The sequence below is a fragment of the Dama dama genome, chromosome 4 (genome assembly GCF_033118175.1).
Source record: "Dama dama isolate Ldn47 chromosome 4, ASM3311817v1, whole genome shotgun sequence".
NCBI classification, from domain to species: domain Eukaryota; kingdom Metazoa; phylum Chordata; class Mammalia; order Artiodactyla; family Cervidae; genus Dama; species Dama dama.
Genome location: NC_083684.1, coordinates 44,866,139 through 44,884,973, shown reverse-complemented (window position 1 = coordinate 44,884,973; position 18,835 = coordinate 44,866,139). Strand labels below are relative to the sequence as shown.

At 39.0% G+C, this 18,835-nt stretch overlaps 1 protein-coding gene across 1 annotated transcript in view; it reads right to left on the bottom strand.

Annotated features, from left to right (window-relative positions):
• HYDIN (HYDIN axonemal central pair apparatus protein) overlaps positions 1–18,835 on the bottom strand; it is a 501,386-nt gene that overhangs the window by 272,157 nt on the left and 210,394 nt on the right. The window contains 1 exon segment of the mRNA XM_061138904.1: positions 1,479–1,678. Within this exon segment, the coding sequence (XP_060994887.1) occupies positions 1,479–1,678 (200 nt within the window).

Here is an 18,835-nt window from a genome sequence, read left to right as displayed (position 1 = left end):
AAATCTCTAAAATCTCATTAGAAAAATGTAAGCCAAAAGCCAATAAAGTGACATATTTCAAGTACTAAAAAATGTATATATAATTCTATATTCATCAAATGTATACAGAATTCACAATTCTATAGAGAAAAAAACCTTTCAAAAATGAAGACAATATGCTTTTTTTCAGGTAGACAAAAACTGATAGAATATCCACTAGATTTGTGCTACAAGAAATATTAAAGTATATTTCAGCCAGGAACAAATGATATCAGACAGAAACTTGAATCTACATGAACTGGTTTACAGATAGTGATGCTCCTAGGACACATGTAAGAATTAAGCACAAATTCCCTCCTGTGGGATGTGCCTCAACCTACATTATGGCATCCCTGCTGCTTATAACATAGCAGACCAAGTAACGTGAAAACTATCCCACCAGAAAATACCTAGGAAGTCTGGATAAAAAAATAACTTATGTAAATGTGCAGCTAAGCATGTGAAAAAAAAAAGAAAAGGCAAATCCACAGGATTCAAATCCTCAGGAAAATAAGAACCAGAGCAGTAGGCGACTGAGCCCTTGAAGCCTGGGTTTTAACAGCCGTGCTAATCTAGGAGACACGGTCTTGGGATGGTGAAGTGAGGGGGACTGGCAACAAAATCCCCATATAAACCTGAGAAACGTCAAAGGCTACCAAAACATTAGCACAAGGAAAAATGTCTATCTTGGTTCTAAAGGAGGGAAATAGGGACTCTAGGGAATTCATATTGGACACGTGTCTTCTACAGGTTTGGGGTTCAGACATGCATGCTCAGTCCAGGAAACCCTAAGCCAAGAAATTCCCAGAAGGGCAGTGTATGTGGTCTAACCTTTGGTAACCAGGCAGAAGTAAATGCTAATCCTTTCTGAAGAGATGTATCCTTAAACTAGCAAAGGATTCCACAGATAAAGTCCCTATGAAAATGAATTCATGATCCAGCCCAGGATCTGCACTATTTTTCAAAAAGCCACAGAAAAGAACTTGACCTTCTGTCTCCTGTCTTCCCAGGCTGGCCACTCTTATTATGGTCCTGCTCATCAGCCAGCATTTTCATGTCCCATAACAACTCTTCTTTCCTGTCTTATAAGAGAGGTCCTTGAGGGCCATATTTGTACTGTCTCACTGTCTACTACACTGTAGCTACCAAATAAATAATCAGATTAACATTGAACACCTTCGCTTACTAGCTGTGTGCTCTTGAGCAAGTTATGCAATCTCTCTATTGCTCAGTCTCTTATCCAGCATTTCAGAAAACCACTTATACCCAAATAGGTAACCTTGAATTTTGGTTTTCTCATGGGATGAAGAGGAAGTCTGCCCCATGTCAAGGAGGTCTCCCATCCTTGCAACTGAAGATTATAATAAGCAGTTGCATCTTGATTGCTATTCTGGGAAATTACATGTGTGGACTAGATTAGCTAGAAATCAATCAAACCCAAGAGCTGAAGGAATGCATACCTATGAGTTTTGATGTGAAACACAGAATCTTTGTTGCCAATGTTTCGTACCAGCAGGGTCTTCTGAGTGCTGTATTTGACAGGGCAAGTGGAAAAATTCAGCTTGTCTGGAAAATCTATGATGGCTCGTGCACCTCTAGCTTTGATGGGCACAATAAACTTTTCTCTTTCAGTAACACAGGTCAACATATGGGCATAATCCTACAAGAGAAGGAGACAATCATTACTTGTGAAAACACCAATGATCCAGAAATATGGCTGTATGCCAAGCATCTTGGAAACAGTGTAGTGTGTGTGTATATATATATATTCTATGAAATCTTCTCCAGAAAGATGCACTTTCAATGAGATTAATTAATATCCAATGAGATTAATTAAAACCTACAAGCCAATAGAGAAGCTTATACTTCTTGTGTTTCTCAGACATTAGGGAGCTGGGATGCAGGATAGTTGAGGTGCATTCTTCTTTAGACCAGAGGAGGTTCACACCAGGAACTTCATGTCCTCCTTCTAAACCCTACCTACTTATCCTTCAAGCCATCTATTAGACTGATAGCTCCAATTAATGGTCTCTAACTGCACTCTTGCAATATGACTGTACAGCTTCTCCATCATGAGTTGAGTCTATTTCTTCAACTGTGTTCTGACCAATGGAATTTGGTAGAACTTATGCTGTGCCAGGTCCAGGTTAAGGCCTCCAGAAGTTTTGGGCATTTCTGGTCTAGCTCTTGAAATCATGCCATGTAAGTAAGTCTGGTCTAGCCTACTGCAGGATGGCAGCCCAGTGATCCCAGCCAGGGCCATGCTAGACCAGACTGAGGCACCAGATATGTGAGAGAGCCCAGCCAAGTTAAGCAGTTGCTTACTCAACTCATGAGGGGGTCCCATCAAGTTTATCTAAACCATAGTCTTATGAGCCTTAATATTTGAATTTGGGAGTGGTCTGTCATTATACAACAATAGCTAAAGAACACAGAGCCATTTCAAACCTCACCTCATGTGCAAAGCCATTACTGACCATTCCAAATAAAAATGTGAAGGTCTTGGGCATCTATCTTCCCCCGTCTTAAGTCTAAATGCATAAATACAACAGAAGTACTGAATCAAGTCACCCTTTACCTCCTCTCATAAAATTGGAATTCTTACCCTCAATGCACCAGAGTAAAGTTAAAAGTAAACCCTCACCAACAAGCAAATCTAAACGTGAAAGCGAAGTATTAACAGTCCCCTCAAGAATAGGCCAGAAGCTCAGAAGTCATCATGAAAGGAATTTGCTATCTAAACCAGGATCATTTTCCTTCAAGTTTCCCCATCATTTTAGCGTGTGTTTTTGGCTGCAAGGCAATCTTGATTAAGTATTATGGCCTCTTGGAACTCAAGTTTCCTTTTGGTAATCACATAACAAATGGTTTTCAGTGGTGAGGGTTTTAAAACCTCTTTGGACTTGAAGTACTGAGCAGAAAACGGGAATGTCTGACAAACTGACAATTAGACCTTAAGGCCATGCACTCAATTTCATGAAATCCACAGGACAAGTAGGAAGCAGTGGTACCACGTTAATCAGTGTTCAGGTGCCAGGCACTGAGCTGGGTCCAGGCACAACACAACTAGGTAGTAAACCCAGACATGGTTCACCTCAAGCTTACACAGTGAGGGCAGAGACAATGAATGAGTAAATAAAGCGTATCTAATGTACAATGTAACACATACACAAATATATGAAAAATATAAAGATAAAACAGCTAGGTGCGGTCTCATGACACAGCCTTACATCTGTAGTCTCTCTGCCTCCCTGAACCCAGCAGCCCAATCAGCATCTCAATGGCTACAAACTTACCATGGCCCAGAGCAAAGTCCCTGACTAATGCCATTGCCTACAACTATGTAGAGAGAGGCCCTGCCAAGGGAAGGAGTGGAGCCTGAAATCCAGTTCACTCTGACAGTGCCTACTGAATCAGTCTACAGGAGCAGCCTTTTCTCATGCCCACAAGAGCTCCAGAATGCTGACTGAAGGCCTGCTCATGACCTTCTTTCCACTTTAAATCTGTCCCTTTACTGCCTCCCTATCTCGGTACTGGCATCTACATCCTTCCAGTGGTCTGGATTTAATATCTTGGCATGAGACGTCCTTAATTGCTCTATTTCTCAATTTCTTAGTAAACATTTAGGACTGACCCTCAAAATATATCTAGACCACAATTAGGTCTCACTATCTCTACTCTGCCATCCTGACCTGACCCTACCCCCTCCAATCTTTTCAGGATCTTCTAACTGGACCCTTTATTTCAAACCTTGCTCCCCAAAACTCTGTTTTCCACACAAGGGCCAGACATGTCAGCTCGGGAGGCTCCTCTGTTCAAAATCTCCCAAACAGAGAGGTGGGGTGCGCTGAGTGCTATTATCTGGCACCCCTGTCATTTCTCTAGCCACACCTCCCTCCCCCCCTGGCTCCTATCCTCCAGCTACAGCCTCGCCTTCTGCTCCTTGAGTATTTTAGACATGCTCTCCCTTCAGAGCCTTCAAACTCAATGTTCCTTCCATCCAGAACACACTTCCATGTAGTTATTCACATCGCTCGCTCCCTCACTTTCTTCAGGACTTTGCAAAATGTCCATTGTCTCCCCTAGGCCTCCTCTGACTGCCCTACTGTAAACTTAACTCTCCCTCTCCTGTCTCATCAACCTGAGCCTTTCGTTTGCTTTAGCTTTCCCAAAGTGACCTTATGTGCTTCCTATTTATTGAGTCTATTTTATGCCTACCCCATATCTCCATGCCGACAGGGATTCTGCCCATTGTACTGACTTCACATACCCAGTGTTGAGAACAGGACCTGGTATTTAATAAACACTCAACAGGTATTTACTGAAGACAGACAAATGAGTAATATGATGCAGAGTGAAGAGAAATGAGACATAAGTGAGCAGGGAAAGGCCTCTATGAGAAGGTGACATTTCAGCAGAAACCTAAGTGAAGGGAGAAATGATACCAGGGGGGTGGGTGGTAATTTGAGCAAAGGATGATTCAGAGACCGTGGCCAGAGGGGAAAACGGCAAGGAGAGGTTAGAGATACAGCAAGGAGGTGGTGGGAGGCCAGATGACATAGGAGCTTGTAAGCCATTGGGAGGACCTGAGGACGGCCAAAAACATGAATGATGATGCTGAAAGCTGATCATGATGTACCTGACTTGTGTTTTAGAAGAATGACTAGCTGCTATGTAGGCAATGAACCGTAAAGAGGCTAAGATGAAAAAAGGGTGGCCAGTTAGGAAGCCACTGCAGCAGTCCAAGCAAGAGATGACACTGACCTGGCTTAGTATAATAAATGCTTAGCCTAGTGCTTGGTGAGTAGTAAGTATTCAATGAATGTTAGTTGTCATTACAAAAATGTTGCATAAAACACAATGATTTGCATAAGGCATGTAGGAAAAACTCAATTTGTGTACTCTTGTTGTTGGGATAATAATGGTAATCCTGGTAATTAATGATGATAATAATAGTACAGGATAATTTTGGAAAACAACAAGGACTTTGAAGAAAATAAAATGGTGAAGTGACACCATAGGAAGGGGCTGCTTTAGGTTAGAACAGCCAAGAAGGCCTCCCTGAGGACGTGAGGATGGAGACCTGAATAGGAAAGCATCCAGTCAGGTAAGATCTAGAAATGGTGAGGGGAGTTGCAAACATAAAGGTCCTAAGGTAGGAGCAAGTAATGAAAATTAGTGGGCAGTATTCATGAAATTTAAGTAAATTTCATGAATTTCATGAATTGGACTCAGTTCTTCAATTGATTCTGGTTTCTGCACAGTAATAGCAGGCTCAAAAATTATGCCATTCAGATATAAGGAAGTACAAGTCACATGAAGCATACTTGATCCTAGAAAATGCCACAGAATTCAACAACGAAACAGTCTGGTCTGATTACATCAGAATCCTAAAGAGATAAGTACTGTTTTCACTTTTTCTTAGGAGATCAAACCCAGCAAGCAAAGGTTTTGTTGGGAATTAGAAACTGGAAAGCTGCTGGCATATGTGGAAACTTAATATTAACTGAGGCTTTGACAGAGAGAACAAAAGATGCTGCTGAGTCCACGATGAGAGGTGATCTGCACGTAATTTTTTTTATATTTACATAATTCTCTGTCTTGTTCTATAAGGAACTGAAGACAGCTGAAAATAGTGTAGGAGGCTAGTTGAAATATTCACAGGGATGTGTTCAAATCTTTTCAAATTTCCCAATGAGGAAGATTTGAAATTTTATCAGAACTATATACTTTTTCATAATCAATTCACATAAAAGAATATGAAGAAATTCTTCACACAACTCCTTAAAAATGTACTCTAATCGCTAAAGTTCTATATTTAAGATGACTATATTAGATTACATAATATACAATTATATATTGCTCTATTGGCTTAAAATTAATTCATGTATTGTGACTTGGGAGGATTTTTCAGCCTGCAAGCTAAGCAACTGCTTTAGCTGATGTACTTCCTTCTACTGTGCTTAAATTCAGAGCAACCAGGTCACCATTCAGAGCCAAAATATTTATTCCAAACTCTTTCTCCTGTACTATGAGAGACTTAGTCATGAATTACTTTACATCCTAAAATGCTATATGGTCTCCAGATGAAATTTCCAATCCAGTTTTTTGTCCAATAGCCTTCCTTCCAACATGCCTATCCTCCAAACTTAAAAAAAAAAAAAAAAAAAAAGATGCAGTGGAATACTAAAGTGGCAGATTTGACTCTGAGAAGTGGAAAGAATGAATCTTGATTTTACATTAGCTCTGTGACAGAAAGCAAATGTGGCAATAATTCTGTCCTTTAATATCTTAGGCAAAGAAAAATGATGTCTTCTACTGTAGCAAACAACTCCCCAGGCATTCAAGAGTGAGCACAGCCCATGTGGTTAAGCCCTCACTATCCTCTTTCCGTCTTTTCTCCACTCCTAAACTTGAGGTGGAATGGCTAACACAGTAAAACCAGGTGTGATTAGGACTCAGCACATCTAATACTCACTGTCCTTAAAAAACATTATAAATTTCCTAACCAGTTAAAACTACTTTATAGTATATTCTCACTCTGAAATTCACCTTTCTAAAGGGAAGAATCAGTTCTCAAGTCCTAATCAATTTGAAAATAAGACTAATCAGGTCTCATGAGCCTTATTCTCTATCACTCTTGAGTCTTAATATGATTTAGCTGAGGTCTCAGCTTCCTAGGGGCACCTAAGCTTTTCCATCTGTTAAAAGGGAATAACCTCTAACCTTTGGCTTGTGAAGATGCCCAAGGACTTTCAAATTTATTTTGATCACTTTTATTATTCGTATATAACAATAATGTGGTTACCTCATGATTCATGTACAAATCGTCATTTAAGATAATATCCTCGAGCTTTTTTGCTAAGTTACCTTAAACCTACCAGTCTACCTGTATCTAAGTCCATTTACTCTGCCTTCACTCCTGTTCTTACCTAAGACCAACTTCTTGCCTCGAATACTAGATCAACCTTTTTACTCACCTTAGGATTTTCCCGAAGCAGCAATTTTCCCTCTTCACTGAATATTCACAGCTTATAACAATGCTTAAATCGCTTAAATAAACATCAGCTTATAACAATGCTTAAATTGCTTATATAAACATTAGCTTAAACAATGCTTAAATAGCCTCATCTTAAATATTAAATAACCAACCCTCAATCTCAACACCCACCTCTAGCTACCGCCCCATTTTCCGATTACTCTTTACAGCAAAACTCCCCAATGGTGTTATTTATATTCAATATCACCACCTCCTCATTTTCCATTTTTCTTCTACCCACCCCATCAGGCTTCTGTAACCAACATTCCACAGAAACTGTTCTCACCGAGGTCACTAATGACTTTGCCAAATTCAAAGGCTAAGTCCACATCCTTGCTTTACTTGATTTTTAATAGCTTGGGGCACAGTGGATTACTTATTTTTTTCATCATAAATTGATTTTATTGAAGTATAGCTGACTCACATGTTTCAGGTGAAGAGCAAGGTGATTCAGTTATACATATACACATATATTATTTTTCAGATTATTTTCCATTATAGGTTATTAGGGATAACGATCTCCAAGAAAAAGAAAGGCAAAAAAGCAAAATGGCTGTCTGAGGAGGCCTTACAAATAGCTGTGAAAAAAAGAGAAGTGAAAAGCAAAGGAGAAAAGGAAAGATATACCCATTCGAATGCAGAGTTCCAAAGAATAGCAAGAAGAGAAAAGAAAGCCTTCCTCAGCGATCAATGCAAAGAAACAGAGGAAAATAATAGAATAGGAAAGACGAGAGATCTCTTCAAGAAAATTAGAGATACCAAGGGAACATTTCATGTAAAGATGGGCTCAATAAAGGACAGAATGGTATGGACTGAACAGAAGCAGAAGATATTAAGAAGAGGTGGCAAGTATACACAGAAGAGCTCTACAAAAAAGATCTTCACGACCCAGATAATCATGATGGTGTGATCCCTCACCTAGAGCCAGACATCCTGGAATGTGAAGTCAAGTGGGCCTTAGGAAGTATCACTACGAACAAAGCTAGTGGAGGAGAGGAACTCCAGTTGAGCTATTTCAGACGAGATCGGGTGCGTTCAAGGTGGTATGGCCTTAGACAGTTGAGCTATTTCAAATCCTAAAAGATGATGGTGTGAAAGTACTGCACTCAATATGTCAGCAAATTTGGAAAATTCAGCAGTGGCCACAGGACTGGAAAAGGTCAGTTTTCATTCCAATCCCAAAGAAAGGCAATGCCAAAGAAAATTCAAACTACTGCACAATTGCACTCATTTTACACACTAACAAAGCACTGCTTAAAATTCTCTAAGCCAGGCTTCAGCAATACGTGAACCGTGAACTTCCAGATGTTCAAGCTGGATTTAGAAAAGGCAGAAAACCAGAGATCAAATTGCCAACATCTGCTGGATCATCGAAAAAGCAAGAGAGTTCCAGATAAACATCTATTTCTGCTTTACTCTCTATGCCAAAGCCTTTGACTATATGGATCAAAATAAACTGTGGAAAATTCTGACCTGCCTCTTGAGAAAACTGTTATGCAGGTCAGGAAGTAACAGTTAGAACTGGACATGGAACAACAGACTGGTTCAAAATAGGAAAAGGAGTACGTCAAGGCTGTATATTGTCACCCTGCTTGTTTAACTTACATGCAGAGTACATCATGAGAAACGCTGGGCTGGAGGAAGCACAAGCTGGAATCAAGATTGCTGGGAGAAATACCAATAACCTCAGATATGCAGATGACATCTCCCTTATGGAAGAAAGTGAAGAAGAACTAAAGAGCCTCTTGAAAGTGAAGGAAGAGAGCGAAAAAGTTGGCTTAAAGCTCAACATTCAGAAAACTAAGATCATGGCATCTGGTCCCGTCACTTCATGGCAAATAGTTGGGTAAACAGTGGAACAGTGGCTGACTTTATTTTTGGGGGCTCCAAAATCACTGCAGATGGTGATTGCAGCCATGAAATTAAAAGACGCTTACTCCTTGGAAGGAAAGTTATGACCAATCTAGACAGCATATTAAAAAGCAGAGACATTACTTTGTCAACAAAGGTCCGTCCAGTCAAGGCTATGGTTTTTCCAGTAGTCATGTATAGATGTGAGAGTTGGACTATAAAGAAAGCTGAGCACAGAATAATTGATGCTTCTGAACTGTGGTATTGGAGAAGACTCTTGAGAGTCCCTTGAACTGTAAGGAGATCCAATCAGTCCATCCTAAAGGAGATCAGTTCATTGGAAGGACTGATGTTGAAGCTGAAACTCCAATATTTTGGCCACCTGATGCAAACAGCTGACCCATTTGAAAAGACCCTGATGTTGGGCAAGATTGAAGGCAGGAGGAGAAGGGGACGATAGAGGATGAGATGGTTAAATGGCATCACCCACTCAATGGACATGAGTTTGGGTAAACTCCAGGAGTAGGTGATGGACAGGGAGGCCTGGCATGCTGCGGTTCATGGGGTCACGAAGAGTCGGACATGACTGAGTGACTGAACTGAACTGATAGGTTATTACAAAATCTTGATTACAATTACCTGTGCTATAGAGTAAATCTTTGTTGCTTGTTGCATATCTATTGTTTTAATTAGAAATCTAGTATTCTAGTCATACTAAGTCAAACAAGTGGAGTCAAAATGTCATAAATATTTTAGTGCTTCTTTTTTAATACACTTTATCTATTGACTACACTAAGGCCTCTGGCTGTGTGGATCACAACAAACTGTAGAAAATGCTTGAAGAGAGGGGAATAACATACCACTTCACCTATCTCCTGAGAAACCTGTATGCAGATCAAGAAGCAACAATTAGAACCTAACATGGAACAATGGACTGGTTCAAAATTGGGAAAGGAGTACAACAAGGCTGTATATTGTCACCCTGCTTATTTAACTTCTATGCAGAGTACATCATATGAAATGTCAGGCTGGATGAATCACAAGCTGGAATTAAGACTGCTGGGAGAAGTACCCACAACTTCAGGTATGTAGATGATACCACTCTAATGGCACAAAGTAAAGAGGAACTAAAGAGCCTCTTGATAAGGGTGAAGGAGGAGAGTGAAAAAGCTGGTTTGAAACTCCACATTCAAAAAACTAAGATCATGTTATCTGGTCCCATCACTTCAAGGCAAAAAGAAAGTGAAAAAGTGGAAGCAGTGGTAAAGTTTATTTGGGGGGCTCCAAAATCACTGTGAATGGTGACTGTACCCATGAAATTAAAAGATGCTGTTCCTTGGAAGGAAAGCTGTGACAAACCTAGATAGCATATTAAAAAGCAGAGGTATCACTTTGCTGACAAAGGTCTGTATAGTCAAAGCTATGGTTTTTCTAGTATGTACAGATGTGAGAGCTGGACTGTAAAGAAGGTTGAACACTGAAGAACTGATGCTTTTGAATTGTTGTTGAATTGTTGAATTTGAAGGCTCTTGAGAGTCCCTTGGACAGTAAGGAAATCAAACCAGTTGATCCTAAAGGAAATCAACCCTGAAAATTTATTGGAAGAACTGTTGCTAAAGCTGAAGCTCCGATGTTTTGGCCACCTGATATGAAGAGCTGACTCATTGGAAAAGACCTTCCTGCTGGGAAAGACCGAAGACAAAAGGAGAAGGGGTAGAGGAAGAGATAGATAGCATCACCAACTCGATGGACATGAATGCAAGCAAACTCTGGGAGATAGTGGAGGACAGAGGAGCCTGGTGGGCTTATAGCCCATGGAGTCGCAAACAGTTAGACCCAACTCAGTGACTAAAATACAACAATCCACCTGGACTATGAAGCACTGCAGTCTCTAGGTTTCCCTCCTACTTCACAACTACCTCTTCTTAGCGTCATACTCTGCTGACCACCAAGAGTGGTACTTAGATTTATGATTTATGATTTTTAAATATTTGCCTACAGCCCCAACACTTCCCCTTTACTGAAGACCATTGTATCCAACTGCTTCCTTGATATTTCTACTTGGATGTCTAAAGGGAAATTCAAACTTAACATATAAAACTGAGTTCTTGGTTCCCTTCCTCACTCCTCCCACTGGGTCGGCTTCCATCAAGTACACGTGTTGGAAGTCCTACTTACATCTCACTGGGCAACACTTAGACACAGCAGCTACCAAGAAGGCTGGGGAAATGCAACCTTTTATCTCTGGCATCTATGAATCCAATCAAAATTTGTGATTCTCTTACCAATGAGGAAAGAGAAAAATAGATGTCAAGGGAACACAGCTAGTTGTTATGCCTCACACCCTCTTCAGTCTATTCTCCATAGAGCAACCAGAGTGATCTTAAAATGTAAGTCAGATATGTAATTCCTAATCAAAATTCACCAGAGTAGATAAAGCATTTATTCTATCTTTCAAGCATTTATTCTATTTTTCCTGTATATGAACTGTACCTCAAGAAGCTCATTATATCATTACAAAAATAAAGCATAACAACAGATATTTTGTGCCTTGATGTGATGCAATAGGACATACCACATCACCTGAGAATTCTAGCCCCTCAAAAATCAAACATGAATCTAACCAAACCTCTAGATCTAACTACTAGTCTATAGGAAACAGGGGGGATGGAGGATCACTCTATGGAATCTGGTGAAGATGCACTTAGTACCTTGTTTGGATCCCAATTTAAGAAAATGAACTTTAAAAATAAACACATACACATATGCACATCTACTTATACATATATAAAAATAAACATATACATATATATCATATACATACATATATTACTCAACTGGGCAGATCTGAATACTGACTAGATATTTGATGATATTAAGGAGCTGCTGTCGATTTTTACGTGTGATAAACGTACTGTGATTTAATTTTTAAAAAGGACCTTATCACTTAGAGACAAACAATGAAATGATATATGGGACTTGCTCTAAAATCCTCTGGGGCAGGAGACAGGATGATGAAGCAAGATGGTCATATCCTGATAGCTTGAAAATCTGGGTGATGACACTTCACTATTCCTTTCTCTATACTTCCGCATATAGATGAAAGCTTCCATAATATAAATAGTTTTAAGTACTTTAACATGGCTTCCTATTCTACTCTGTATGATTTCTAAGATTCTTCATGGTCTCACCCTCTACAAACCTTGTCTCCTACCATTTTCTGAGCAGTTTCCTCTCCTCCAGTCACACTGGCCACCCACTTCCCTGACCTGCTGCCAGACATGCTTCTGTCACAGGGCCTCCATAAGTGATGCTCTGCTCCCAGACAACAATATCTGCCCAGTTCAGCTCTCTACCCAAAAGTTACCTCATTGAAGAAGTCTCTCCTGATCTTCCTACTGAAAGGGAACAGTCTCCATTCTCTACCACTCTCTGGTCTCTATCATGTCACTCTCTGATATTAAATGATATGTCTGTTTATTCACTGTGGAATGAATAAGGCCCAGAAAGGCCAGGCTTCTGCTATTCTCCACTGGATCCTGGCTTATAGCACTGAGCCTGGTATAGAGCAAGTGAAATAATATTCATATTAATATCTTTATTTGGATGCTACCCTATCAAGAGTTACTAATAAAGAGAGTGCCTGAGCACCTCATTACCCATGTCATTACAAAATGACATTTATCAAATCCAGAAAGCTAGAAAATAGTGATGTGACTCACTACGAAGATATGAAACAAAGTAGGGAGAAACACTTTTAAAGAAGACTTCTTAGACAACTTTCTCCTGGTTGAAAAGACAGGGTAAAAGTTAACATCTAATACACTGATACATCTAATACTTGGCTGACAAAGGTCTGTCTAGTCAAAGCTATGGTTTTTCCAGTAGTCATGTATGGATGTGAGAGTTGGACCATAAAGAAAGCTGAGCGTCAAAGAATTGATGCTTTTGAACTGTGGTGTTCAAGAAGACTCTTGAGAGTCCCTTGGACTGCAAGGAGATCAAACCAGTCCATCCTAAAGGAAATCAGTCCTGAATATTCATTGGAAGGACTGATGCTGAAGCTGAAACTCCAATACTTTGGCCACCTGATGCAAAGAACTGACTCACTGGAAAAGACCCTGATGCTGGGAAAGATTGAAGGCAGGAGGAGAAGGGGACAACAGAGGATGATAGTTGGATGGCATCACCGAGTTGATAGACATGAGTCTGAGCAAGCTCCAGGAGCTGGTGATGGACAGAGAAGCCTGGCATGCTGTAGTTCATGGGGTCGCAAAAAGTCGGACATGACTGAGCAACTGAACTGAACTGAATACATTGATGGCATGAAAAGATATTTGAGCCCCCTTTTTTTATGCCTTTGCTTTTATCATCTTTAGGCCATCCTCAAGTTGAAGAAACTACATTTTATTTTCTTGAGATGAACTTACTTATCTCACTTTTCAAATATTAACCACAATTTGCTGTGTGTTAGGCCCTATGCTAAGCACCTGGATTACAAGGGGAACCTAGACAGAACCAAGGAGGGCGAATTCTAGGCAGAAAGAAAACTAAATCCCTATCGTTATTTTTGTCAACAAGAATTGCTGATTGTGGCAAATCTTATAACATGTATATTCCAATTCAAAATGCTAGCACTACAGTATACTTATGGTTGGTGTGCATTGCTGTGAGCAGAAACCAATACAACATTGTGAACTAATTATTCTCCAATTAAAAATTTTAAAACTTTTTCAAAAAATATGTACACCTGGATAACAAGTTATTGTAATGGTTTTCTATTCTTCTTGGGCCATGTTTTTTATTATTTTTTTTAATCCATTTTTTTTTTTTATTAGTTGGAGGCTAATTACTTCACAACATTTCAATGGGTTTTGTCATACATTGATATGAATCAGCCATAGATTTACACGTATTCCCCATCCCGATCCCCCCTCCCACCTCCCTCTCCACCCGATTCCTCTGGGTCTTCCCAGTGCACCAGGCCGGAGCACTTGTCTCATGCATCCCACCTGGGCTGGTGATCTGTTTCACCATAGATAGTATACATGCCGTTCTTTTGAAATATCCCACCCTCACATTCTCCCACAGAGTTCAAAAGTCTGTTCTGTATTTCCATGTCTCTTTTTCTGTTTTGCATATAGGGTTATCGTTACCATCTTTCTAAATTCCATATATATGTGTTAGTATGCTGTAATGTTCTTTATCTTTGTGGCTTACTTCACTCTGTATAAGGGGCTCCAGCTTCATCCATCTCATTAGGACTGATTCAAATGAATTCTTTTTAATGGCTGAGTAATATTCCATGGTGTATATGTACCACAGCTTCCTTATCCATTCATCTGCTGATGGGCATCTAGGTTGCTTCCATGTCCTGGCTATTATAAACAGTGCTGCGATGATCATTGGGGTGCACGTGTCTCTTTCAGATCTGGTTTCCTCAGTGTGTATGCCCAGAAGTGGGGTTGCTGGGTCATATGGCAGTTCTATTTCCAGTTTTTTAAGAAATCTCCACACTGTTCTCCATAGCGGCTGTACTAGTTTGCATTCCCACCAACAGTGTAAGAGGGTTCCCTTTTCTCCACACCCTCTCCAGCATTTATTGCTTGTAGACTTTTGGATAGCAGCCATCCTGACTGGCGTGTAATGGTACCTCATTGTGGTTTTGATTTGCATTTCTCTAATAATGAGTGATGTTGAGCATCTTTTCATGTGTTTGTTAGCCATCTGTATGTCTTCTTTGGAGAAATGTCTGTTTAGATCTTTGGCCCATTTTTTGATTGGGTCATTTATTTTTCTGGAATTGAGCTTCAGGAGTTGCTTGTATATTTTTGAGATTAATCCTTTGTCTGTTGCTTCATTTGCTATTATTTTCTCCCATTCTGAGGGCTGTCTTTTCACCTTACTTATAGTTTCCTTTGTAGTGCAAAAGCTTTTAAGTTTCATTAGGTCCCATTTGTTTATTTTTGCTTTTATTTCCAATATTCTGGGAGGTGGGTCATAGAGGATCTTGCTGTGATTTATGTCGGAGAGTGTTTTGCCTATGTTCTCCTCTAGGAGTTTTATAGTTTCTGGTCTTACATTTAGATCTTGAATCCATTTTGAGTTTATTTTTGTGTATGGTGTTAGAAAGTGTTCTAGTTTCATTCTTTTACAAGTGGTTGACCAGTTTTCCCAGCACCACTTGTTAAAGAGGTTGTCTTTTTTCCATTGTATATCCTTGCCTCCTTTGTCAAAGATAAGGTGTCCATAGGTTCGTGGATTTATCTCTGGGCTTTCTATTCTGTTCCATTGATCTATATTTCTGTCTTTGTGCCAGTACCATACTGTCTTGATGACTGTGGCTTTGTAGTAGAGTCTGAAGTCAGGCAGACTGATTCCTCCAGTTCCATTCTTCTTTCTCAAGATTACTTTGGCTATTCGAGGTTTTTTGTATTTCCATACAAATTGTGAAATTCTTTGGTCTAGTTCTGTGAAAAATACCGTTGGTAGCTTGATAGGGATTGCATTGAATCTATAGATTGCTTTGGGTAGAATAGCCATTTTGACAATATTGATTCTTCCAATCCATGAACACAGTATGTTTCTCCATCTATTTGTGTCCTCTTTGATTTCTTTCATCAGTGTTTTATAGTTTTCTATGTATAGGTCTTTTGTTTCTTTAGGTAGATATACTCCTAAGTATTTTATTCTTTTTGTTGCAGTGGTGAATGGTATTGTTTCCTTAATTTCTCTTTCTGTTTTTTCATTGTTAGTATATAGGAATGCAAGGGATTTCTGTGTGTTAATTTTATATCCTGCAACTTTACTATATTCATTGATTAGCTCTAGTAATTTTCTGGAAGAGTCTTTAGGGTTTTCTATGTAGAGGATCATGTCATCTGCAAACAGTGAGAGTTTCACTTCTTCTTTTCCTATCTGGATTCCTTTCACTTCTTTTTCTGCTCTGATTGCTGTGGCCAGAACTTCCAACACTATGTTGAATAGTAGTGGTGAGAGTGGGCACCCTTGTCTTGTTCCTGATTTCAGGGGAAATGCTTTCAATTTTTCACCATTGAGGGTGATGCTTGCTGTGGGTTTGTCATATATAGCTTTTATTATGTTGAGGTATGTTCCTTCTATTCCTGCTTTCTGGAGAGTTTTAATCATAAATGAGTGTTGAATTTTGTCAAAGGCTTTCTCTGCATCTATTGAGATAATCATATGGTTTTTATCTTTCAATTTATTACTGTGGTGTATTACATTGATTGATTTGCAGATATTAAAGAATCCTTGCATTCCTGGGATAAAGCCCACTTGGTCATGGTGTATGATTTTTTTAATATGTTGTTGGATTCTGTTTGCTAGAATTTTGTTAAGGATTTTTGCATCTATGTTCATCAGTGATATTGGCCTGTAGTTTTCTTTTTTTGTGGCATCTTTGTCTGGTTTTGGAATTAGGGTGATGGTGGCCTCATAGAATGAGTTTGGAAGCTTACCTTCATTTGCAATTTTCTGGAAGAGTTTGAGTAAGATAGGTGTTAGCTCTTCTCTAAATTTTTGGTAGAATTCAGCTGTGAAGCCATCTGGTCCTGGGCTTTTGTTTGCTGGAAGATTTTTGATTACAGTTTCGATTTCCTTGTTTGTGATGGGTCTGTTAAGATCTTCTATTTCTTCCTGGTTCAGTTTTGGAAAGTTATACTTTTCTAAGAATTTGTCCATTTCATCCAAGTTGCCCATTTTATTGGCATAGAGCTGCTGGTAGTAGTCTCTTTTGATCCTTTGTATTTCAGTGTTGTCTGTTGTGATCTCTCCATTTTCATTTCTAATTTTGTTAATTTGGTTCTTCTCTCTTTGTTTCTTAATGAGTCTTGCTAATGGTTTGTCAATTTTGTTTATTTTTTCAAAAAACCAGCTTTTAGCTTTGTTGATTTTTGCTATGGTCTCTTTAGTTTCTTTTGCATTTATTTCTGCCCTGATTTTTAAGATTTCTTTCCTTCTGCTAACCCTGGGGTTCTTCATTTCTTCCTTCTCTAATTGCTTTAGGTGTAGAGTTAGGTTATTTATTTGGCTTTTTTCTTGTTTCTTGATGTAAGCCTGTAATGCTATGAACCTTCCCCTTAGCACTGCTTTTACAGTGTCCCAAAACCCAGGTTTTGGGTTGTTGTGTTTTCATTTTCATTCATTTCTATACATATTTTGATTTCTTTTTTGATTTCTTCTATGATTTGTTGGTTATTCAGAAGCGTGTTATTTAGCCTCCATATGTTTGAAGTTTTAACAATTTTTTTCCTGTAATTGAGATCTAATCTTACTGCACTGTGGTCAGAAAAGATGACTGGAATGATTTCAATTTTTTTTAATTTTCCAAGACCAGATTTATGGCCCAGGATGTGGTCTATTCTGGAGAAGGTTCCGTGTGCACTTGAGAAAAAGGTGAAGTTGATTGTTTTGGGGTGAAATGTCCTATAGATATCAATTAGGTCTAGCTGGTCCATTGTGTCATTTAAGGTTTGTGTTTCCTTGTTAATTTTCTGTTTAGTTGATCTATCCATAGTTGTGAGTGGGGTATTAAAGTCTCCCACTATTATTGTGTTACTATTAATTTCCTCTTTCATACTCGTTAGTGTTTTCCGTACATATTGCAGTGCTCCTATGTTGGGTGCATATATATTTATAATTGTTATATCTTCTTCTTGGATTGATGCTTTGATCATTATGTAGTGTCCTTCTTTGTCTCTTTTCACATCCTTTATTTGAAAGTCTATTTTATCTGATATGAGTATTGCGACTCCTGCTTTCTTTTGGTCTCCGTTTGCATGAAATATTTTTTTCCAGCCCTTCACTTTTAGTATGTATGTGTCTCTTGTTTTGAGGTGGGTCTCTTGTAGACAGCATATATAGGAGTCTTGTCTTTGTTGTCTTTGTCTTTGTCTTTTGGTTGGGGCATTCAACCCATTTACATTTAAGGTAATTATTGATAGGTGTGGTCCCATTGCCATTTACTTTGTTGTTTTGGGTTCACGTTTATACAACCTTTCTGCATTTCCTGTCTAGAGAAGATCCTTTAGTATTTGTTGAAGAGCTGGTTTGGTGGTGCTGAATTCTCTCAGCTTTTGCTTGTCTGTAAAGCTTTTGAATTCTCCTTCATATCTGAATGAGATCCTTGCTGGATACAGTAATCTAGGTTGTAGGTTATTCTCTTTCATTACTTTCAGTACGTCCTGCCATTCCCTTCTGGCCTGGAGGGTTTCTATTGATAGATCAGCTGTTATCCTTATGGGAATCCCTTTGTGTGTTATTTGTTGTTTCTCCCTTGCTGCTTTTAGTATTTGTTCTTTGTGTTTGATCTTTGTTAATTTGATTAATATGTGTCTTGGGGTGTTTCGCCTTGGGTTTATCCTGTTTGGGACTCTCTGGGTTTCTTGGACTTGGGTGGCTATTTCCTTCACCATTTTAGGGAAGTTTTCAGCTATTATCTCCTCAAGTATTTTCTCATGGCCTTTCTTTTTGTCTTCTTCTTCTGGGACTCCTATGATTCGAATGTTGGGGCATTTCACAGTGTCCCAGAGGTCCCTGAGGTTGTCCTCATTTCTTTTGATCCTTTTTTCTTTTTTCCTCTCTGCTTCATTTATTTCCACCATTTTATCTTCTACCTCACTTATCCTATCTTCTGCCTCCGTTATTCTACTCTTGGTTCCCTCCAAAGTGTTTTTGATCTCATTCATTGCATTATTCATTTTTAATTGACTTTTTTATTTCTTCTAGGTCTTTATTAAACATTTCTTGCATCTTTTCAATCTTTGTCTCCAGGCTATTTATCTGTAACTCCATTTTGTTTTCAAGATTTTGGATCATTTTTATTATCATTATTCTAAATTCTTTTTCAGGTAGATTCCCTATCTCCTCCTCTTTTGTTTGACTTGGTGGGCATTTTTCATGTTCCTT